Genomic DNA, 25171 nt, shown 5'->3' on the forward strand with positions numbered 1-25171 from the left:
CCTCCTCCGACAGCGGGATCGCCTTGGACTCGGTGATGCTGGCCATGTGAGCAGATCATGATATGTCCTGCACCGTGAGGCACTACAGTGTGAGCTGGACTGGTATAATATCTTTATTGAATCTTCCTTTCTTCACACTGTTCCTTTTTCATTCTCTGTTATTTCCCTTTTTTCTCCCCTCTGTTCTTTTTTTCTGTCCACTTTCTTTCCCCTCTTTGTTTCTATTTTCTCTTTTCCTCAGTACCAGTGTGCCAACAGTACCAGCCACTGTGCCCTCAGTACCAGTCAGTGTGGTCAGAAGTGCTAAATGGGTGGGACACAGGGCATTATTAAATGTAAAGTGGGCACTTACTATTAGAGGGGAACTTGAGTAGCTGACTCAAAGGGACACACAGGGTATTGCTTTCTAGGGGGCAAAGTGTGGGCAAAGTTTTCTAGGGCACTTGCACCTGGCATCACTATATTGTAGATCAGTGTTTCTCAACTTCAGTCCTCAAGACCCACCAACAGGTCATGTTTTCAGGATTTTTTTAGTATTGCACAGGTGATGCTGTTAATGCCTGAGAGCAGGTGATGAAATCACCTGTGCAATACTAAGGAAATCCTGAAAACTTGACCTGTTGGTGGGTCTTGAGGCCTGGAGTTGAGAACACTGTTGTAGAGGGTTGCTTTAGAATTTAAAGGGCACAGAGAACCACCCAGCAGGTGCAGTAATATGGACACATACCCCAATGCTGAACCACTGCTGCCATATCAGTAGGATGAAGGCGTTTGAGCAGGTTGGGGATAGATGGTGATGGAGCTGGAATTCTCTGCAGCCGAGTCCTGGCTGGAGAGTTGTCAGTCGGTCTGGGCCAGATGGAAAAGTGAACGATTCCATAAGAAAGTGTCTTACTGCTGACATTATCTGTACTGTAATCACTTATATGTTCTGTAGGACTGGTATCTACCACTGACCATATGGCAGTAATAGCAATATTGGTCTATAGAGATTTTCAGGAACAGCACAGTGACCTGCTGAGGTTCTCCTACATCCACTATTAGGGTGTGTCATCAAGTTGTAATCAAGGTTACCTGGTTAGGGGCCCACTCAGAAGTTTACCCCCCCCCCCAAAAAAAAAACAAAAACAAAACCCTAGCTACACTTCTGCCATCAAAAAGAACATCAGCTGTAAAGCTAGGTTCAGATTTTCGGATGTCAGAGATGGGAAGGGCTGCATAGTTACTCTGTGAAGCTCTTCCCACTGCCATACCTACATAACTGTCTTTAACATTGGGTACACAGGCCATGCGGATTTGTCATTTTGTCGCTGCAGTGACCCGAGTCAAACGCAACATGTTGTGGTCGCCGCAGCATCAAAACGATGCATCCACATATCCTGTATACCAAAATGTTAACGATAGGTACGCAGGCGGAGCTGAATGAGGTGGTGTGGAAGTGGGTGGAGCTTCATGAAGGAACTATGCAGCCCTCCTCAGCTCTGACATCTGCAAATCTGAACCTAGCCCATGGCACCATCTATAACTGTGCTGTAATCTTATATGTTCTGTCAGACTGGTATCAAACACTGACCATATGATGGTAATATCCATATTGGTCATTGTAGAGACATTTTCAGCAACAGCGCAGTCATCTGCTGAGGTTCTCCTACAGCCATTATTAGGGTGTGACACTCAGTTGTCATCAAAAATACCTGGTGAGGGGCCCACTAAAGTTCAGCCCCTTTGGAGCCAAAACCCTACCTACAACTCTGCCGTTAAGTCTTTTCTTGGAGCTGCCAGGCAAAGTGTTTCCATCCTATATTACCGCCTTTGATTCAGTCTTCCACAGGACATTTTTTAAGTTAAATCCAGACATGACACCTAGTAACATTGATTTACCACCATTGATTTATTACCATTATCTGGACAGAGACAAGAAACAGTACAGCAATGACTAAAGGAACCATAACCTTGAGTACTGTCAGTGCACCACACAGATATTACTAGACATGGTTAGGGTGGGAGAATAGCCTCAACAAGATAGTTGGATCCATTCACGGGCTCCAATACTTCCAAGATGAGGAGCCGAGGACCAGCATCAACAAGCTTGTAAATTCTGCTGTAATCCAAATGGAGACAGTTGATCCCGTTTACTGACTTGATAAACTGGCAGGCCTAGACAATGAGAAGGACATTTAGAATGACAATCAATAAGAAGTTTCCATCACCAACCCCTTGACTTTATACCTTCATCCCGGCTACATGAGCAGGGCCGCCAACATCCATAGTTTGAATATAACAAGGGCCTGTTCCTCGGGCCATAAACCCCCAACCTACATCATCACCCATGATCTGAAAGAAAGAATTATTGGGTTAAGACAACTCACTAATGTGTGGCAGAAGCAAAGTTAAAGTGGAAGGCCATTCAACCAGTTCTCAAAAAGGACCTTCGATGTGTAGTATTGAGGGAACAATGGCCCTTTTAAATAGCACATACTCGGGCAGCACGGTGGCTCAGTGGATAGCACTGCAGCGCTGGAGTCTTGGGTTCAAGTCCCACCAAGGAGTTTGTATGTTCTCCCTGTGTTTGCGTGGGTTTCCTCCCACATTCCAGAGACACACAGGGGGGGGGGGGCCCCCCTCACAATCTAAATTCCTATCGGGGACAGTGAATGTGTGCATACTGTAAAGCGCTGTGGAATATGTTACTGCTATATAAATATAAAGATTAAATTACTTGGGTCAGTTGTGAGATTACTGGTGCTACTACAGTCTGAATAGATCAGTGATCTGGCAAACATTTGACTTGGCTGTCAAATGCAATAGCACCTTCTGTCAACAGGCCAGTTGGTTTCAGTTCCCAATTTCATAACCATTTAACTCCTGTTCTTTCCATGGATTGTGGATTTGACATTGCAAACTGAATTTGCTGCTGTAGCCCATTTAATGCCAAGACACGCAACATGTCTTGTTGGCATTTGACATCAAGTAGTAACAGGTTAAGACCCAGATGGTGTCACTCTTCTATTCTAGAATTGTACAGAGAGCTGTGAGGTTTTATTCCAGTTTTTTGGTAGTTTGACAGTGCGGTCAGATGGCTGTATTACTCATGAGTATCATATTGCAATCCTTGGACTGGCCGTCTGCTCTCCTTACCCAAGCATATTTTTAGAGAGCCAATGGCCAGTCTGAGGATTGCAATGCGATCCTCACGTGAGCTGATGCCAGTCTGACTGCACCTAAAGTCCGCATAGTCTGAGGATCATTTTTTACTCCAATGACATTTAGAGTTTGTTGCCTTGTTACCAGAGGTTTGTTAAAGCTTGGAGAGCTCCATACTCACAAAAAGTGTTTTTTGGATGTACATTTTCCCTGGCATCTGCAGTTCCTCTACCGTTACAGGTCTTTTGGGCACTAGAATACAAAACAAGCAATGAAACCTTGGAACGATTGCCACAATAAGTTATGCCAGAAAAAAAAAAAAAAAAAATTAAAAATTTGCCAGATTCAAGTTATAGAACGTGAGCAGCAGCCAAAGTACCTAGAGTGACTCGCTTTATCGGCTTGTTGATTAATGGGTTGGGGCAAGAAACAGCACCTTCAGAACTGCTTCTTTTAAAGACTGGAGGTGGAGGCCCTGGATCATTTTCTCCAAAAGAAAAAAAACAAAAAACCCAAGTCACTTATTATAACGATTAGCCAAGAGTCACTTATAATGCTGGTGCCTCAGGGACCAGTTACTAGTGCAGGGTCTGACAACATTTGTGAGAACCACAGTGAAGCCCTGTGTCATCCTTTGCTTTCTCATTCCCAACCAAGAGTCCATTTTGCATGGACTTCTCCCTTTATGAAGACCATTTTCTGAATTCTCTTACCACACACAAAGCCAATACGGGGAAGCTCAGAGCCTAGCTTGCGCAGGCAGAACGGACTGTCTGGAGAATCTGGTCGGGGCTCGGATGAGGTATGCTCATCAAGGACCTCAATTAGTTTTCTTCTGCGTCGGACATTTATTGCAAACCGGTACAGCATATCTGAGTCGGAGAATTGATATTGCCCAGATACTGCAGAGAGATTAGAGGTCACCATCATTACACTTCATGTCACTCCCTGGGGGGGGGGGGGGGGGGTTTCCTCCTGTGGTTTTAAGTTCTACCTTGCAATCACTTACATCTGCTCCAAGGGAACTCTAGTGGCAATGGCCAACCATCCGTGAGCACCCAGATACTTACCACACTGCTTTAGGCCTGTTTCACACTTCCGTTTTTTCAAATCCGTCAAAATCTGTTGTTTTCCATAAAAAAACGGATCCGCCATTTTTAGCAGGATCCGGTTTTTTGGTCCCATAGACTTCCATTACAGTTACCGCGGATCCGTCAAAAAAACGGATCCGTTTCCGTCAAAAAAACGGAAACGGATCCGTTTGGCGGACACAAAAACGGAAGTGTGAAACAGGCCTTAGAGTGACATTAACCAAAATTAGAAGCCAATTTTGTAGTAGGGGACAAAACCCAACATTTGCCTTTCAGGTGGTCTAGGAAAGCCTGGCAGTGCTTCTGATGCAGTTATATGGCAACTATGAATTTTCTTATCCAGCTTTAAGCTGGTCTTTAGGAACCAATAAGCCAACAAAAAGGCTGAAAGTTGTTATGAGTATCTCAGTCATGACACCAATTCTGTATTACATTGCAATAGTGTTTACATGAAAAGTTCTGGAGTGCCCTAGCCGAAGTTTCCATGCAGCAGCCTTATTGCCCACTTCAAAGCTCTAGTGGAGAACAGCAACAGTTCTAATGTAATAGAAGCACAGCTCGAGATAGCTAGTTGTAGATGTGACTGGCTTCTTAAGCTCATCTGCCTAGTGGACAGATGCAGTACACCTAGACCGTCTGAGGGGGTGGTGGGGGGTAATGAAAAAAAAAATACCGTGCTGGATGATCCCATACTGTAGCATCGTTTTGCATAGTTTTTCACCGTCATCTCTAGAGGTAACTTCACAGTGATCTACCAGCCAATCCAAGACCTGTGAGCCGATGAAAGCCCTTTTATACTGTGCAGAGTCTTCTTCACGGACTTGAAGAATACAGTCTTCTTCCTTCATCATCCTGCCAATAGAGGGGGAAGATGCTTACAGTAATTTATGTTTTTATGACCACTGAACATTTAGCACAATAACTCCTTTAGAGATTAACATCTGTCAACATATGGTGGGTGGAATTACAGCTGTACCAGACCCTGCTGTAATTCCACAGCCCAGCTTCTAGGCCTAGACATATGCTACAAGTGTATGGAAGGTGGAGGATTCATGATTTACATGGAGAAGTTGAGTGAATTGGTATTCATATACAAAAAGAGTGGGAAGGCCAGCCACCTCTCCAGTGGCACATCAGGGCCCATTAGTTGTATCTATTATGCCTTCAGGCACACTGACATGATGTGCAATCCAGCATATAGTATAAACCACAGCTCTGTCTTCCAAAATAAGCAGGCTGTTCTCTGTAGTCCAACTTGTTTGATAAGAGTATAGAACATGCACAGTAAAACTACAAGGAATACAAATATCATGCATAAGTATTGGGCAGATGATCACAGCTAACACAATCACAGAAGTGTACATTGAGATGCAAACATTACATAGGAATACATTAGTTTATGATTACTTTTACTGAGAACTGGAAACTAAAGAGTTAGTGACATCTCTTGTCTGCTAGACAGTAAACACCTCTGAATCACTGCATTGCAAGATTAATCTTACCAGATATGCTTTAGCCGGGTAGTGACTCAAGTAGAGAAGTTGCAGGAAAAACAAAGGTTACACAGGAGGACAACACATGTGCATCCTATGGCCTTCCTTCATCCCAGAATACATTGCTTCTGTTAAAGTCACAGGGTTTATAATGCTATTGAAGACATTGCTATAAGTCCAGCCACCACTAGATGGTGTTATAATTAACCCAGCACATAACATTCTTTGCCCTATTAAGAGGGCAGAACAGTATCTGTATCTCATCTACCATACAGTATATTTTTGCTGTATCCTGTAGAGCTACCATAAATGAAAGACAAGGAAAAAAAAAAAAAAAAAAAACAACCACTTACATCTCAAAGAGCTTCTGACTTCGAAATACTATACTGATCTGCTCAGTGAAGTCTAAGGTGCCGTCATCAGTGCGAAACCGATAATAAAGTGGTTCATCCTTAAACTCTTTATACTCATCACATGCTGTTTGGAGGGAAGAAAATGCATTTGTAAGAATAAAGACAATGTTTTACGACTTCTCATACCTACCTGCTTTCTATGTGATGATTTGTTCTTCTTGCACTTCATACTTATCAAAAGCAATGATACAAAGTACCGCAGCATTATAAGCCCATTTTATTGAGATTAACTCATTAGGGTATGTGCACACGCTGCAGATCTGCAGCGGTTTTGGCTCTGTGGGTCCGCAGCAGATTTTGCTGCGTTGTACAGTACCTTTTTTTTTTTTTTTTCACATGAAATAAAAGTGTGCACATACCCTTAGTCTCCAGTACTAGTGCACTTTTTTTGCTTTAGCACAGCAATTTTGAGGCTCATTGCACTAATTATTCATAGTGATTGTGTTGTGGCACCCCTGAGGGTTCAGTCGCCACAGAGGTACTGCACCTCCTCCTGAGGTGTGGAACACCACCATCCAGGTAAGGTGGAGACACCCAACCACACTCCAATACCTGCACCCCACAAAGTAGTGTAGCAAAGCACCTTCGGCGGCTCCCTGCTTGGAGTGTAGCATAGCACCCCTTGGTGGCTCCAAAAACGTGCTGGGAGATGGGTGGAGTTTAGTTGACACAAAAGAGTGGGAAGAGTTGAGTCAGTCCTTCAGTCAGTGAGTGAGGATGGATGTAGAAGGACAGAGTATGAGACAGAAGATCCCTGGGAGAGGGATGGAAGAAGTGCTGCAGAAGGCCACAGTGATCTGGGTCTGCTAGCACAGGAAAGAGACAGAAAGGAAGCTTGATTCTCCATTGGGAAGAAGGATTAGCACGGAACATGAGAATAATGTGGCGCCCCTGAGGCTGTCACCATAGAGGTACTGCACCTTCTCCTAAGGTGTGGTGCCCCACCATCCAGGTAAGTTGGGGGCTCCTGGCCACGCTCCAACACAATAGAGTAGTTCAGCAAAACCACATTGCGGCTCCTTGCTTAGAGAGAAGCAGAGCACTTTTGGTGGTTCCCCGCTTAGAACACTAGACGTGCTGGGAGGTGGGTGGAGTTGAGAACATAAGAGTGGGACAGTTCCAGGATTGAGGTTCAGTTGAGAGGAAGTCACTCAGGAGTGTGGGGGGGGGGGGGGGGGGAGGGAGAATCCCTGGAAGAGGGATGGAGGAAGGAGTGCTGCAGCTGCCTCAGTGATTTGAGCCAGCTGGCACAGGAAAGAAGAAGGACATTGAACTGAAGCCTGAGCTTCCATAGAAGGGAAAAGACAAGTACAGAACATAGGAGTAAAAGGGAACACAGGATGTGGGTTAGAGGAAGAACCCTGCCTAGAAGTTCTAAGCGCAAGGCTGGGGCCCGGTCCCCGAGGTTGTATGGACACTAATGGTTCTGCAGCAGACACCAGTGGAGTAGTGGGCTGTAAATGCACTACTCCCATCTAAGACTTAAGGGCACAACAGCAACACAGATAGAGAGCCAGGACTTGAGTAGAGAGTCCCCGAAGCAGGCTACAGCTGTCTGCTGTGCAAGTAGAGTTCTTGGGAACATCTGTCAGGAGGAACTCCAGTGTAACAGTACTAGGAGATCTTCACACTTAAAGGCGCTATAGAGGAGACGTTCAGGAAAGGCACATAAGTTGGCAGAGTGTGGAAGGGAGCATTCCATCTTGCCTGGAGGTTGACCAAGTCCCTGACCCGGAGGACATGGCACAGAAGCGGGCACTACATGCCCTGGTGTCCTCCATTCCTTCCTGCGTCCATTCGCCTGGCACTGCTACATCAACTGTGCCAGACACTACACCATCTAAGTGTCTCCATATCTACTCTGCCCTGGGACAACAGCCCTGCCTGTGGAGGGCTATTCCATCCTTGCTGCACCACACCATCTGTCCCAGAGGATCTGTCTGCAGCATCGGCTTAACACCTCCCTTGCCGAACACCACAGGTGGCGTCATGAACTATTCATTTAACATTCCACCATTAACATCTTCCTATTACTTGGGCGCCCAGGGCCACGGTCCAGGTCACCGCTGCTGTGACACATCCCACTGATTCTGGCCCAGTACCGAGTACCCCACAGCCCTGGGAGGGAGACTCAATAAGAGAACAAGGACCAGGGTTAGAGGAGAACCCTTTTCAAGTTCTAAGCGCTAGGCCGGGTCCGGTCCCCGACTAATGGTCCTGCAGCAGACACCAGAGGAATAGAAGTAGTGACCACTTTATTCCCACTCAAGACTTGGGGGCACAACAGCAACATATTAGCGAGCCAGGACTTAGTAGCAAGGAGTCCCCGAAGCAGGCTACAGCTGTCTGCCGTACAAGTAGAGTTCATAGGAACATCTGACAGGAGGAACTCCAGTGTAACTCAGTACTTCATTCAAAGGCACTATAAGAGGAGACGTTCAGAAAAGGCACATATGTTGGCGGAGTGTTGGAAAGGAGTACTTCATCTTGCCTGGAAGTTGGCTGAGCTCCTGACCCAGAGGACACAGCACAGATGTGGGCACCTGTACCTGCAACAGACTGAGTAAAGCTTTGGAACTACATGCCCTGGTGTCCTCTACTTATTCCTGCGCCAACCTGCCCAGCACTGCTACATCCCTTGCGCCTGACACTACACCATCTATGTGTCACTTCTCAGCACTGCTACATCGCTGTGCCTGACACCGCACCATCTATGTCTCCTCCCTATCTGCACCTACACTGCCCTGGGACTACAGCCCTGCCTGTGGAGGGCTATAACATCTCTGCTGCACCACACCATCTGTCCCAGAGAATCTGTCTGCAGTGTCGGCTTACATCTCTATTGCCGAACACCACAGGTGGCGTCACAAATCACACTGAACATTTCCCTTTTACAATGGGCGCCCAGGGCCACGGACCAGGTCCCAGCTGCCGTGACATCTCCCATTGAAGCTCATCGGGCCTGGTACCGAGTACCCCACAGCCCTGGGAGGGCGACCCAGTATTTTACTAGGTCACATAGTGTAAAATATGCTATTTTAGCACCAAAAGATTTTGAATGATTTCTTTATGCAATATTTTGGCACTTTAATATTTATTATTTCATTTATATTGTGTTTTTGGTACCAATATATGTTTGAGTATAAGCTACATTTGTTAGCATGGTATATTTATATTATATTCATTTTGGGTTTGTGCTACATTACTACATGTGCTCCTTATATCAGCTGTATTATATTATATAGATTTTTTGATCATCATCTCAAAATAATTTACGATATTATATATTCATCTTTATTGCACACTTTTTTGGTAGGATTTTACTGCTTTATTAAAGCAGTATGTGAATTAGTGCAGGGCATAATCTAGCCTCAGCACAAGCCTTACATACATGAATATAGTAGATATATTCTTGCAGGTATTATAGCAGATCTATTCTTGTACACAGTACAAGTCAAGAGCCAACAATTGTTCATGCAATGTCCATGTTGTAGACACAGTTTAAAGGCAGCAAAATCATAAACCACCACATATGGAAGGCATGAAGAAGCACTTGTGAAAAACCTTAGGGTTCCTGAAAGTACCCATTTTACTTGTGTAAGCAGGGTGCGGGATGCAGAGCAAGGGTTATTAAAGACTGTTAACTGGGAGTATTCCATGCAGGGGAGGTTCAGTTAGATGGGGGATTAAACAGTACAAATTTGCAGAGGGTATTCTGAGTTAAAGAATAAAGGTTCAGGTAACAGCAGTTCCAGTGAATACAGCTAGCAAGTCAGAAGTCCCTCGACAAAGATAATAGCACCGGCAATGGCTGGCGTAGTGTTGTGGCACCCCAGAGGGTTCAGTCGCCACAGAGGTACTGCACCTCCTCCTGAGGTGTGGTACCCCAGTATCCAGTTAAGGTGTGGACACCTGACCACACTCCACTCACATCCCACATGCACACCAGTAGTGTAGCAGAGCAACCTTTGTGGCTCCCTGCTTGGAACATGGAGTGCTGGGAGGTGAGTGGAGCTTAGACTGATAAATCAGCAAATAGAGAAGTAAAACAACTTTTAATAGTGTATATAAAGAAGCTACCAAAAGATAAAGTGAAGTTAACACTGAATCATTTGCCACAGACTAACAGTGTCTGTATATATTTCCACACCAGATTACCCAGAGTATATACACACACGTGACTTATTCTACTTTTGGACATAGAATAAGTCACATGTATATACTCTAGGTGCTGGTGTGGAAATATATACAGACACTGTGGCAAATGATTGTGTTTTTTTTAACTTCACTTTCTTTTGGTAGCTTTTTTTATATACACTATTAAAAGTTATGTTTCATTATTTCTCTATTTGCTGATTTATCAATCTATATTGTGAGAAACTGTGGATCTTTATTCCACAGAGTGCTGTATTTCCTGGAGCTTAGACTGCACAAGAGAGCGGGAGAATATTAGGAAACCGTCAGTCTGTGAGGGGAGATCCCCTGAGAGGGATGGAGTGAAGGAAGTGCTGCAGCAGACTCCTGTGACCTGGAGCTGCTAGCACAGGAAAGAGCATAGAAAGCCTGATTCTTCAGAAGGAAGAAAGATTAGTGCAGAACGCAAGGAGAAGAGAAGGACTAGGGTCAGAGCAGAGCCCTTCCTCAAGTTTGAAACACATGGCTGGGGTCCAGTCCCTGAGGTTGTATGGATACAGATGTTCCTGCAGCAGAAACCGAGGCATAGAAGTCGTCACCACTTTATTCCCATCTAAGACTTGGGGGCACAACAGCAGCGTGGGTGAGCCGGGACATGATAGCAAGGAGTCCCCGAAGCAGGCTACAGCTGTCTGCTGTACAAGTAGAGTTCTAAGTAACATCAAGAAGGAGGAACTTGAGTTTAATACGCAACTACAAGTACTTCAGACTAGGCGTTAGTGTGGAGACGTTCAGAGAAGGCACATGTTTGAGGAGTGCTGGAAAGGTGTACCTTGCTTGGGAGTTGGCTGAGCCCCTGACCTGGAGGACAGCACCGAAGCGGGCACCTGTGCGCACCAGACTGAGTAGAGCCTTGGAACTACATGCCCTTGTGTCCTCCACTTATTCTTGTGCCTTACACCTAGCTCTGCTACATCTACTTCTTTACACCATCTCCCTACTTGCCAACCTCATCTACTCTGCCCTGAGAATACAGCTCCACCAGGGGGGGGGGGGGGGGCAGGTGGCAAACATCATTGCTGCACCACACCATCTGTCCCAGAGAAGCAACCCTGCAGCGCTGGTCAAACTGACCAGAAACCACAGGTGGCATCACAAGTCATCTCAACAACTTTATCTCCATCACTCTACCCCTTTTACATTGACCGCCTGAGGCCATGGACCGAGTCACAGCCACTGACATCTCCCATTGGAATCAACGGGCCCGGCACCAAGTGCCCCATGGCCTCTGGGGGCGAGTCAGTGTCTTTTCCAAAGGGCTCATCTTTTGGTGGCAGTGGTTCGTCTCTGGTACCTTCTGCTGCCCCTAGTCCATATGCTGCAGTGGCTGACAAGGGTGCGGGCTACAGTCTTGAATGAGCCTAATGTGGCCCAGCAAGTATAAACTGGCATAGTCAGGGTGCAAGTGTTCCCCATACCCGCACCCCCATGTGGCACGTGTGCTGTACTCAGACATGGAGCATCTGGTTCCTTGCTCTCTGGTAGTCAATGGACACACTGCACATCCCTCTTTCTGGTCCCCACTGTTGGCAACAGGAGACGGCGGACACTGGCCTGCATGATGTTGGTGCTCCCAGGATGGAGCGCTTCTCTCCCTGGACTGCTGAACACACTCCCCTGAGTGCTGCAGTCCCTCTGCAGATGGTGGTAAACTCCCCCAATGTGGCCTCTTGCAGCATCGGTGTTCTGTGTGGAGGGGAAGCAGAGCATGCTGCTCACCTGACTGCGCACTGCCCTGGATGGGCACCAAAACTCCCTGCTGTTGCGCACTTTACCTTTTATATCTCCCCACCTCTCCAGGTTCAGAGGATGGTCTGGCTTCCTATGTCCTCCCCCAGGCAACAGGGGATGCAGCCTTGTCAGGTCCAGACATGACACGTAGGTATCTGTGGTCTGGTCATCCCCCTTACACTTGGACAGCCACAGCAATCCTGCAGGCACAGGAGCAGTGCACACACAATCACTGCTTAAGGCTGGGGTCACTTGCAACTGCAGTGTGGGAAACTCTTGCATCAATACCCAGCATTCAGGACCAGAGTGTTCAGCTGCATAGAAATATATGCAGCCACACACTCCGGTCGTGCCGAGTATTGATGAGAGAGACTCGCAAGTGTGACATCTGACTAAAAGATGGTAGTGACAGCCAGGTCTCAGCCAGCAGTGGTGCCTGCACTGCCCTTGGCAGCTTAACTCGCCAAGTGCCATGTTCAATAGCAATTCCAGCATTAAAAGGCAGGGGGGGGGGGGGGGGGCGGGCGAGCTCTTTCTAATTGGTGCGCCTATGACAACATTATGGGGGAATGATGGTTGCAGTGATGCAGGTGGTCACAAGACAACCTCATCATCTGTCAGCTACAGATGCCTGCCTAGACTATGCCCAGAGCATGGTGTAAGGCTTCTGTCAGTTAATGACAGGTATAATGCATTGCAATATACCAGCAATTAGTAAAAACTTAAATTCATAAAGTCACATGGCACACAGATAATAGTGAGGTGTCCAAGCAGGGTTCCAATCTTAATGATAGTAAAGCACACTGTAGGATGCATGGCAATAGATGTGGAGTTTTACAATTTAACCAGTCTGGAGAAAACAGCTAGTGAAGTTTCAGCCCAATACAGAAAATTGCTGTAAAGACAATTGTACAAGAAAGCAAGATTATCCATCTTGAAAATACATTAGTGGGGTCAGGAGAGGCATGAATGGCCATAACAGTCCAATAAGCCTATATACTTTGGACAATTCACACGGTTCTTAAACCGTCATAACATGGCACCTTCATACTGCCCCTTCCCCCCCCCCCCCCCCCCCCATGCAGATGAGTCTCAGCCACACTGCTTTCCACATCTTACTAGAGTCTACAGTAGTAATGAGCACAAGTGCTCTTTACTCATGTTTGTCTATGGTAGTCAGGTACACACCAAGTATCACAGATGCTGGAGTGACATGTTAGAATCCCTGCGGCTGCGTGTTTCTCAGTTGTCTGACAGCCATAAAACACATGGGCCCAGGGACTTAAACAGGTCACCTGCAATATTTGATGTATACCTGAGCACCCTAGGAAAGCTTGAGTAATGAGCACTTGTGCTCACAGGTTGGTTTAAATAATCTTATTGACCTTAGTCCCTCTAGAACACTCACCACAGTACTTCAGTCGTAAAAGCCAATCACATATTGATCCCCTAGCAGTCACTACACTGTTTTTTACATCTCCTTTGCCATTCTGGTCCACAGTTATGATTAACATAATTGGATACTGTATAGATATTTAATCCCACCACACTTCAAAGATCAAACTTTCAGTTGTCTGTGCTGTTCACCTTCTGATCTGTTTATTCTTATTTTGTACATTAACTGCATTTATGCAATTTCAAGATTGATAATGTTTGTATAATTGTCTTCAACAATTATTTGATAAAGGGCCATATTTGATCAAGTTGTTAGCCATTTTGCCAGACTGATTAAGCTGCAAGTAAATGGCACATCTATTGCCACGCATCTTACCGAGTGCAGAGGTCTACCACTTCAGCTGAGAACTGGACTCACCAGGTCACACTTGTGGTGAGCAAGGAGCCATTTTTGCAGCATGCTACAATTCCCCCGTCACTGCTCAGAACAAGCGGTGACAGGAGGTGTAGCGGACACCAAGCAGAGATCCAGGAATAGGACAGTACTGGCAGCCCAATATTGCACTATTGTCAGGCTACCGCACTGTTCTCACAACAGAAGTCCCTGCCGCAGCACTTCTGATTGGAGAAAGCACTGCAAATGGCAGAGACAGCGTGGTAGGCTGGGATTAACAGAACTGCCCTCTTAGGGTGAGTGCACACGCTGCGGATTCACAGGTAAAGTGACCTGCGGATTTGCCAGCAGTTTTTCCCTGTGGATTGACACCTGGACAATGGAACAGGTGTCAAAACCGCTGCAGAATCCACAGAAAGAATTGACATGCTGCAGATTTAAAACTGTGGAAAGATCCGCAGCATGTGCACAGCGGATTTGAAATCCCATTGGCTAACATTGTACTGTACAGTGTCTGTGGAACTACTGCGGATCCGCAGGGCCAAATCTGCAACGTGTGCACATACCCTTATCTAATCCCATCATGTGATACAGTCCATGTACCCAACTCCAGAATTGGCACGGCCAGCTATCCTGACAGTCCACGTTCCAATCACTTTGCAGTCATCAACAAAAGGTCTCCACTCTGAATCTTACCTTAAGCCTTCGTTATCCTTTTGCAAGTGCCCAGGAGTGGGGTGGGGTGGGGGGGGAGGGAGGAGAGAGGATTTCAAATGAAATTACTACAAAGTTTTTAAAAAAAAAATAAAAAAAAAAAAATGAATGCTTCATTTTTAAAAAGTTTAACAAGATAACGAGATATGATGTAATTTCATGTCTCTGCTTTTGATTCAGGCTCAGGAGCCGTACATGCATCATTAGGGAAAGGGTTAGTAGTATTACAAGAGGCATCTCAGTCACTAGATCTCACCATGATGAACTACATTGGAATCCATGAACACTTGCATGATTTTGATTGCAGTTTCTCGATCTGTAGCCTCCTTGTGCTTTATTAGCCAACTAATCAGGTCATTGGCCACAAAGCAGTTACCATAGGTGAATGATAGTCGTTGCCTTTCCTTTATCATCCTAGCATTGTGTAATCGCTGCCTGCAGGGGGAAAAAAAAAAAAAAAAAAAAAAAAAAAAAAAAAAAAAAAAGATAAAAATGGAAGAGGCATCACGTTTGGCAACAAGTAGGTCATTTGCAAGACAGCCCGTGCATAAAGAGGTTTCAATCTTCCTATTGAATACTGAGAAACGTTGTATCACCCTCTCTTGAATGAAGGGTCATAAATTAGGTTGGGAAAAAAAAAAAAAAAAAAAAAAAAAAAAAAAAAAAAAAAAAAAACCAGATGGGACTAGTCTGCAACTTACCACACAGCACATAGGGAATGGTCATAGCATGTGCGCTGCAGGGATATAGTTTGGCAGTCTGACTACTTTTTGCAGTTGAAAACCCTCTAACGGCATGAAAGAATGTCAAATTAATTATTTCACCTATTTATATCAAACTCCTCTTGCCAATAGTTTACAGAGGTGCACAAACTTATGTTCCAAGCCATATTGTTATTCTGGATCCAATTAGACAACACAATTAGTTACCAGTCACCTTTAAGGCACAGCTGTGCCACAAGTGTCTGATCAGCAAATTCTCCTTACAGGACTCTTCCCTCCACTGATCAGCACTTTAAGGCTGTGTTCACACACAGCGTTTAGCGGTTTTTACCGTGGTTTTCACTATAAAACCGCTAAAAATAAGCTTACCCGTCATTTCCAAGCATTTTGCACATTGATGCGTTTTTTACCGTGAAAACTGCACCGCAGCATGCTAATTAATTTTGCAGATTTTTCTGCAGTTTTGGCTTCTTCCATGCGGTTTGAAACCGCTGTGGAAAAAAACGCATAAAAAAACTCCATGGAAAAATAGGTGCGGTTTCTGGGAAGGGATTCAGGTTTTTGAGCAGAAATTTTCTGCAACGTGTGCACTTAACCTAAGGCTCTGTGCACACCATCAGCTTTTGAAGCTGCATCAGACAGCATCTTACAGTTCCAGCAGAGCAGATGGGATTTATACAGGTCATGTCCTTATTTTGTTGCGGTATAAGCCGATCTGCGGTGCAGGTTTCAAATCTGCAACATGTCAGATTTCTCTCGCGAGGACACAGTTTTAGTACAGATATTCCCCACAGAGTAGCATTTAATGCAGCCAAGACCCTAGGCGGGGGGGGGGGGTTCCACATGGAAAGTTTGAGAAAAAAAAAAAAAAAAAAAAAAAAAAAAAAAAAAAAAAAAGGGGGGGGGGGGGGGGGGGGGAAGTTCCCTTGCAGCACCATTTTCCAAGACCTGGGTTTTACACTATTCATGCAGCATCAGACCTGCCTCTCAGCTACCAGCCACTACTCTTCTATATGTGGCTGCACACTAAGGGTATGTGCACACTTTGCGGTTTCTGCTGCGTTTCCGCAGCGTTTTTGGCTCTGTACAGTACCTTTATTTCCTATGGAAATAAAAAAAAGGCTGTGCACATGCTGCGTTTTTCCGCGCATTTTTGCTGTGGTTTTCAAAACGCAGCATGTCAATTGTTTGGTGCAGAAATGCTGCAGTTTTACACCTCATCCATTATGAGGTGTAAAACCGCAGAAAAACTGCAGCACTTTGTCCTGCGGATTTTCTGCGGTTTTCTCTACAAAATCCTCAGAGACAAAAAAAAAAAAAAAAAAAAAACACTATGTGTGCACATACCCATATACTTAGGCAGACAAGCATTTGCTTTCCATCTAGTGGGGGGCCACACATAGCATTACAGGCCACAGCTTGTGCCCCAAGTCTCCATCAGTTTACCTCAGCTGTTCCCCAGCCAGGATAATCTCTGTCTCTCTCTGGTAGGTTTCTGCTCTTTCCTGAAAACTGCTGCTCAGAATCTCCATCTTGTCTCCAGTAGGAGACCCTCTAGGCTTAGGTACAGGTATTTCAGCCACCATGGTACTCAGTTTCTGATCGGGCTCAGCCATCTCAGCTGCTGTTTCCCAATCTTTCTCCTCCTGCAATCCAGAGCCTCAAGCCAACTATCCCATCACTCAGTTCAGTTGGCAATTTATATTGTATCACCCCTCCCCCACCCCATCCTGAACAGATCATCCATCCAATCCACCGCCGCCCTATCTCGATCACCCAGGTGTCCTCTGATGGTAGCCGGAGAGCTAACTGTATGTCTACGTTCACATGTCCTGGAAACGTTGCAGATTTTATACAAGGATCTTCAGGGTGTGTGCACACGCTGAGGAATGCTCTGTGGATTTTTCCGCGTGGATTTAGTAAAATCCGCAGGTCAGAAGACCTGCGGTTTATCTGCGAATTAGCCTGCGGGTTTGCCCTGTGGTTTATCATCTCTACAATGGAGGAGATAGCAAACCGCAGCGGAATCTGCAGAAAAGAATGACATGTCAATTCTTTCTGCGGATTTGAAGCCGCAGAAAATCCACACGGAAAATTCCACAGCGTCTGCACTGCGGTTTTCATTTTGCATAGAAAATAAAGGTACTGTACACCGCAGCAGAAACTGCTGAGGATGCGCAGGGCCAAATCCGCTGCGGATCCGCGTCAGAATCCGCAGCGTGTGCACACACCCTCCGAGCCTGATGCAGAATTTAGTAGCGGCAAAGAGGATATTTTAACAAGTTAAAGGGGTTGTCCACTACTTAGAAGTGAACCCTTTCTTGAAATTCTCCGCACATGTACAGCTGAAGTCGAAAACAGGTGATGTCAGGATCTGTCTCAAATAATCACGGGTGGTGCAAAGCGCTGCCTGCGATTGATAACTTGTTCAATCTCTGACAGTGGCATTTAACACACGCCTGCGTGGGGATGCATCATTCCATGCACGCATCCGCGGCTTTGATGTGATCCCTGATCGTCGATGGGTTATTATGACAGAAGCGGGTCTATGAAAGAAAGACTTCCAAACTTGTCATTCCGGACCTCCCCTGAAACCCATCCTGTGGCCAGGCTTCAAAGGAGACTGTGATATTTGCTATATACAGCAGCTTCAAGTCCCCTAAGGGGACTAACAAGTACAGTGAAAAGTTTTAAAAAGTTCAAATCACCCTCCTTTTCACCTATTAAACATAAAGAAAAAGAAAATTATATTAAAAAATAATAGAAAAATACACATATGTCATATTACTGCATTCAGAAAAATCTGATCCATCAAAATATAACAATAATCCAAACAGTAAACACTGTAAATGGAAAAAAAAATGTTAAAATTAAGTTTTTTTTTGGTCACTACAATACCCCAAAAAATGCTGTAGCAAGCGATCAAAACTTCATATCTATCTTAAAATGATATAAAAAACAGCCGTCTTGCCCAGCAAAAAAAAAAGCTGTGACACATCTCCACTGGCCGAAAAATTAAAATGTTACGAATGTCAAAAAATGGCAACACAACTCCTAAATTTTTTTCCTTTCAAACTTCAGATTTTTTTTCCATACTAAAATAATAATAAAAAAACTTGACATGATTGGTATTGCTATCATTATTACAGTGCAACATGCCCTGTAAAAACAATTCCCAAAAAACAATGTCAGAATTGCCTTATCACAATTTCTCCCCACATGGAATTCTTTTCCCGTTTTCTAGTAAGAGATATGGTAAAGAGAATGGTGCTGTTCAAAAGTACGACTTGTTCCCAAAAAATAAGCCCTCATATGGCTATGGGGACAGAAAAAAACCTTACGGCACTGAGAAGAAGGGGTGAAAAAAAAAATGAAAGTGCAAAACTGGAAAGCATTTCCCATGTGGCACACAAATGCATGAAATGTCTTCTAGCTGCAGCGAAATTACAGCAGAAAATGCCTCCCCAATGCCACATGCCATAGTGGAGCACATCGCAGCAACTCCGGGCATAGAAATCGATCAGAAAATACGTCCCAAAACAGATAAAGAGCAGATTACAGATGGCATTTTCCTTTGCAGAGCATAGATTGGAAGCTGGATTTGTGAAATTCACCCTTCTTGGCTTCTTGACTTTGTTTGTGATGATGTTCGGGGGTCTTACTCACTGGACCATTGCTCTCACAGAGCTCAGACGCAGAGGGGGAATGATAGTAGAGGGAGTGTCAGCAGACGGCTTCTCCCATCATTATTTTCAACTGTATGGGCAAATGGTTGAAAATTCAATGCAGTGGGGGGGTCATTCACACTGACACCAGGTCCCCTCCAACTCGTGATCTGTGGCACTGGTGTGGCGCCCCTGAGGGTTCAGTCGCCACAGAGGTACTGCACCTCCTCCTGAGGTGTGGTACCCCACCATTCAGGTAAGGTGGAGACTCCTGACCACGCTCCAACACCTGCATCCCACACAACATAGTAGTGTAGCAAAGCACCCTTTGGTGGCTCCCTGCTTGGAACACGAAGCGTGCTGGGAGGCGGGTGGAGTTTAGTATGCACCAAAAGAGCGGGAAGAGTTTAGGATTTAGTCAGTCTGACTCAGTCAGTCTAACAGAGTCAGTGGAAGAGTGAAGATCCCCTGAGTGGGATGGATGAAGGAAGTGCTGCAGCCGACCTCAGTGACCTGGGTCCGCTGGCACAAGAAAGAGACATTGATAGGAAGCCTGACTCTCTTCATAAGAAGGAAGGATTAGTACGGAACGTAAGGGGAGGAGGGCTAAGGATTAGGGTTAGAGCAGAACCCTTCCCAAGTTCACAGCGCAAGGCCGGGGTCCGGCCCCGAAAGGTTGTATGGATACTAATGGTCCTGCAGCAGACACCGGAGGAATAGAAGTTGTCACCACTTTATTCCCACACAAGACTTGGGGGCACAACAGCAACATTAGTGAACCGGGACTTAGTAGCAAGGAGTCCCCGAAGCAGGCTACAGCTGTCTGCCATACAAGTAGAGTTCATAGGAACATCTGACAGGAGGAACTCCAGTGTAACTCAGTACTGAGAGAACTTCACTATAGGCGCAAAATGGAGACGTTCAGAAAAGGCACTTATGTTGGCGGAGTGTTGGAACGGAGTACTTCATCTTGCCTGGTGGTTGGCTGAGCCCCTGACCCGGAGGACACGGCATGGATGCGGGCACCTGTATGCTCAACAGACTGCGAGTAAAGCTTTGGAACTACATGCCCTAGTGTCCTCCACTTATTCCTGCGCCAACACACTCAGCACTGCTACATCGCTGTGCCTGACACTGGACCATCTACGTCTCTTCCCTATCTCTGCACCTACACTGCCCTGGGACTACAGCCCTACCTGTGGAGGGCCACACCATCATTGCTGCACCACACCATCTCTCCCAGAGGATCTGTCTGCAGCGTCAGCTTAACATCTTCATTGACGAACACCTCAGGTGGCGTCACGAATCATTCACTCATAAACTTTAATCTGCATTCGCACACTCAACATTTCCCCCTTTTACAATGGACACCCGGGGCCATGGACCGGGTCACAGCTACCGTGACATCTCTCATTGAAATCCACCGGGCCCGGCTCCGAGTACCCTGCCAACCTGGCGGGCCCTCCATTTCTGGCGTCACGAACAGGATGATGAAGCCCGGTGCCACCGGGTTCTGTGTGCCTGAATTTTATTGGACTTAAACATTGCTGAAAATGTGCAGAATAACCAAATTAATAGACTGTAAAATGGACTCTCAAAATGGCCGCCGGCGCTGTGAAGAAGGGCGTGACAACATGGGTGGTTCTAAGAAAAGACCGCAAACTGTCCTGGGCCTCCCCTGCCTGAACTTCTATGCAACTGCAACATGGCCCACCCCCCGAGGGGTTCGTATACTGGCCTGGTATGGAGGAGTAGGAACAAGACGCCACCCCCAGAAGGAGGAGCAAGAGCCGGTGGTGGGAAAGGAGCCCGGGAAGAAGGAGAGAGAATGCCAGGACGCCATGTTGGAAGAAGCACGGAGGCCAGGAGATCGCAGAGGAGAAGAACACCTCTCCACCGGCACAACAGTCACAAGCACTGGCCCGCTGGAAACCATGAACGTGGAGCAGCTGGAGGAAGAGATTGCCCAGCTGAATGACAGCCTGCAGCTGAGGCAGGCCTTGCTGAAGCAGCGGAGGCAGCGCGCCCAGGAGGGGCCTGCTGAAGAGGTACCTGTCACCGCTGCACCAGCCTCATCGCCGGCAGCATCTGCTACCCCCGCGGCACCCGTAACATTGCCGCCAGCGTTTGCTGCCGCATCCACACTGGCACCGCTGCCGGACACCGCCGCCTGCCAGGAGGTGTTATCCTCGAGTCCAGGGACCGATATCGCTGTGGAGGATGCTCCACCTGACCTGCTGCCGACACCTGCGGCGGGCCCGAGCAGCCATGAGGAAAAAGGTACTGCCGTCGCCCCTAAGTCCTAGGAAGCCCTGTCAGGCCCCATCGGGTCCCCACCTTTCCCAATAGACACTGCAGCCGCTTCAATAACATCAGCAGCCCCAACAATCACCACTGCAGCCTCCATGTCCATAGCAGCAGTGACACCAGCTGCGCCCCCACCAACACAGTGCACACCAGCCACACAGACACCGGGTGTGAAATCCATGATCCTGGTGCTAGGCAAGGTGCCTAGGGACAGAAATGGTCCTATGCTTGCTCAGGTCTTAAGTGGCAGCACCCAAGTTTCACCAGCAGTTAGACCAAAAGCCAAGGCAGCAGAGATACCACCTGAAGCTGAAGTACAACATCCAATGGTACAAGTTGCTACCCCTGCTGTTCCACAAGCAGTCATCCCCAAAATTCCAGCTGACTACTGGCAATTCCTTAATCCGCCAGGAGATGGACATCCAGATCTTCTCCCCTGGAAGCAGCCAAAGAGACAAGCTTCCACTACCCCAGGAGGGGATCCCCAATAAAGAAACACTCCAGTAACTAACTAATTGTTACCCAGGAGGGTATTTGCACCATTGTGCCTTCTTTGTTATCGTGTTTTCTTTGGTTTTACAAGTTTTTGCCTAGTTGCGTTGGCAGCATATTTTTCATTGAACTGCAGAGATCATGGACAATGGATGATCCACAAACTGTGTTTGTAAATAGTTGCACCTCTTAAGGTGCCCTCTCTTGGTTTTACATAGATCTTTTATGAATAAGAACTACCTCATCATGGAGCATAGCTCCAATCCAAGGACACTGCAAGAAATCCTGGCTGGGAGCGGTGTCCAGCACGTGCAAGAATTATTGATGTCTTAATGTGAAGTATTGTGTGATGTGTCTTATAAAAATGTTGATGGATTTTATAGAGAGCTTACTTGATAGTAGTATTTAGGTATTTGATTAGGAATGGATATTTTACAGAATTTGATAATGTTGAATAAAGATGTAAAATTTTGAGTAAAGATTTGAATTCAGGTGACGAACCAGGCATCAGCGGTTGTCATCCAAGTCTAGTAGAGACAGTAAAAGAAAATGTGAAGAAAAATGTGTTGATGATAGTACTTGAAGTGGTAGTGAGTTTACTTCCATAGCACTTTAAAATTAGGTAATTATAGATAGCCTGTTAAATTGTTTGCAGCGTTCAAGAGTGAGTGCCTCCCACATTGGGAAGTTTAGATAAGAATTGTTTATCAAGCATTTCAAAACATTTTTGTATGTTCCTTCGTTTGTCTGATTTTGTTTCACTTGCAGCCCGCGGACGTGCTGTGTTTAATGGTGGGGTATGTGGCGCCCCTGAGGGTTCAGTCGCCACAGAGTTACTGCACCTCCTCCAGTGGTGTGGTACCCCACCATTCAGGTAAGGTGGAGACTCCTGGCCACGCTCCAACACCTGCATCCTACACAACATAGTAGTGTAGCAAAGCACCCTTTGATGGCTCCCTGCTTGGAACACGAAGCGTGCTGGGAGGCTGGTGAAGTTTAGTATGCACCAAAAGAGCGGGAAGAGTTTAGGATTTAGTCAGTCTGACTCAGTCTGACAGAGTCAGTGGAAGAGTGAAGATCCCCTGATTGGGATGGATGAAGAAAGTGCTGCAGCCGACCTCAGTGACCTGGGTCCGCTGGCACAAGAAAGAGACTTTGATGGGAAGCCTGACTCTCTCCATAGGATGGAAGGAAGGAAGGATTAGTACAGAACGTAAGGAGAGGAGGACTAAGGATCAGGGTTAGAGCAGAACCCTTCCCAAGTTCACAGCGCAAGGCCGGGGTCCGGTCCCCGAGGTTGTATGGATACTAATGGTCCTGCAGCAGACACCGGAGGAATAGAAGTTGTCACCACTTTATTCCCACACAAGACTTGGGGGCACAACAGCAACGATAGTGAGCCGGGACTTAGTAGCAAGGAGTCCCCGAAGCAGGCTACAGCTGTCTGCCGTACAAGTAGGGTTCATAGGAACATCTGACAGGAGGAACTCCAGTGTAACTCAGTACTGAGAGAACTTCACTATAGGCGCAAAAGGGAGACATTCAGAAAAGGCACTTATGTTGGCGGAGTGTTGGAACGGAGTACTTCATCTTGCCTGGTGGTTGGCTGAGCCCCTGACCCGGAGGACACGGCACTGAGGCAGGCACCTGTATGCTCAACAGACTGTGAGTAAAGCTTTGGAACTACATGCCCGGGTGTCCTCCACTTATTCCTGCGCCAACACACTCAGCACTGCTACATCGCTGTGCCTGACACCGCACCATCTACGTCTCCTCCCTATCTCTGCACCTACACTGCCCTGGGACTACAGCCCTACCTGTGGAGGGCCACACCATCATTGCTGCACCACACCATCTGTCCCAGAGGATCTGTCTGCAGCGTCGGCTTAACATCTTCATTGCCGAACACCACAGGTGGCGTCACGAATCATTCACTCATAAACTTTAATCAGCATTCGCACACTCAACATTTCCCCCTTTTACAAAGGATGCCCAGGGCTACCGTGACATCTCCCATTGAAATCCACCTGGTCCGGCTCCAAGTACCCCGCCGACCTGGCGAAGACCCTGGGGGTGCTCCACTGGCCATTGGTGATACGCCACTGAGTGCTCCCCATTTGTCCGGGGCTCCAGTACTTGTCTGAGTGTGATGTGTGGTGACACTGTTCCTGTGTCCATGTTTCAACCAGGAAAAGCAGATAACTTATCATCTGTAGTTGTCATCCATATGGCATTCATTTTTTATACATCAGCACTGCAGTTATTAACATTTAAAAGATCAATTCCAGTTTCCTATGTATAAGAATTGCAAGGTAGCCATATAAATCAGACGCTATATAGTTGATCCATTTGGAATCCAATTTTTTTTTTAGCACTGATTGAATTGAATAGAAGACTAGTGCATGCTGTTATTTTTTCACGTAGAAAAGTGGTCCATTGAAAAAATAAATACAAACGATCATCTGAATAGCCCTACTGATTATCATTGGTCTGAGTGCTGTCAATTTTATTTAAGGATACCACACAAACCGAAAATAGGGATGTGTGAACTGAGCCTTACTGCGATGTATAATTTCACTGGCTTGCAGCTTCTCCAGTGAAAACCGCTGTCCGCTTTCCCATTCAGTAGGAGCAGGTCCTGCGTTAGGGCGGGGCAAACTAGGCATTTTCAGCAGACCACATGACCAGTAAGGAGCCCATGATCAGGCTCCGCCCCACTCGATATCCTACATTCAACTGTATCAGCATCAGCATCGCTAGAATCCGATACAGTTGAAAGCAATGATGCATCACTATGCTGTGCCAGGCAGTTGAGCTGCTGAGGAGTCACGTGGCAGAGACCGGAGCAGCGAAGGTACAGGGAAAGGTGTTGTTATTTTTTTTTAATCAGTAAGTATGTGGTGGCCATAATACAGGAGTACTATGGGGTGTGCATTATATTATAATAACTGAAGAGCCCAGCGCTGCCCGGGCATAGTAACTAATTACTGTTAGTTATAACAAATTATAATGATTTTATCTATCTATCTATAGATATATATATATATATCTATATATATGGAAAAAAAGGAAAAAAAATAGGCAACACTCAAATTAAATGTGAAAACAGTGGATACTTTACTGATCCTCAGGTGGCAACGTTTCAACGGTGACCCGTCTTTGTCAAGCGTTGAAAACCATTGAAACGTTGCCACCTGAGGATCAGTAAAGTATCCACTGTTTTCACATTTAATTTGAGTGCTACCTATTTTTTTTCCTTTTGTTAATTTGGCTGTTTGGACACTGCTGAATAGGTTTTGCACCTACTACATTATTTTGGTAGTGCTGCCCTTTTTTCTTGATTTATATATATATATATATATATATATATATAAAGCTGAGTGTATAGCCCCGCCCATTCCACATAGCCACATTCA

General features: G+C 46.0%; 1 protein-coding gene across 2 annotated transcripts; it reads right to left on the reverse strand.

The window, feature by feature from the left end:
* Window positions 1–1867: 1867 nt before the first annotated feature.
* Window positions 1868–16970, reverse strand: DEPTOR (DEP domain containing MTOR interacting protein). 2 transcript variants are annotated; one of them, XM_073562400.1, is made up of 9 exons: window positions 16738–16969; window positions 14826–15004; window positions 6082–6205; window positions 4909–5087; window positions 3858–4046; window positions 3524–3631; window positions 3326–3396; window positions 2230–2334; window positions 1868–2157 (listed from the first exon to the last, which is right to left on the reverse strand). In XM_073562400.1, the coding sequence occupies exons 1-9, from the start codon at window positions 16905–16907 to the stop codon at window positions 1996–1998; spliced, it is 1287 nt and encodes a 428-aa protein (XP_073418501.1). In that variant the 5' UTR covers window positions 16908–16969; the 3' UTR covers window positions 1868–1995. The 2 variants fall into 2 exon arrangements, with proteins under 2 accessions (XP_073418501.1, XP_073418502.1); XM_073562401.1 differs by lacking the exon at window positions 3524–3631 and having other exon boundaries at window positions 16738–16970.
* Window positions 16971–25171: the final 8201 nt, after the last annotated feature.

This window comes from Dendrobates tinctorius, unplaced genomic scaffold, assembly GCF_039654945.1.
Source record: "Dendrobates tinctorius isolate UK_male_01 unplaced genomic scaffold, ASM3965494v1 ptg000350l, whole genome shotgun sequence".
NCBI classification, from domain to species: domain Eukaryota; kingdom Metazoa; phylum Chordata; class Amphibia; order Anura; family Dendrobatidae; genus Dendrobates; species Dendrobates tinctorius.

What these genes read in the sequence shown, in the direction of transcription:
- DEPTOR (XM_073562400.1), bottom strand. Translation starts at nt 16,907, where the DNA reads ATGGCTGAGCCCGATCAGAAACTGAGTACCATGGTGGCTGAAATACCT. An exon ending in AGTCAGAAGCTCTTTGAGAT is followed by an intron (nt 5,088 to 6,081) that starts GTAAGTGGTTGT and finishes CTCTATTGGCAG; the next exon opens with GATGATGAAGGAAGAAGACT. An exon ending in CCGTATTGGCTTTGTGTGTG is followed by an intron (nt 3,632 to 3,857) that starts GTAAGAGAATTC and finishes TTTCTTTTGGAG; the next exon opens with AAAATGATCCAGGGCCTCCA.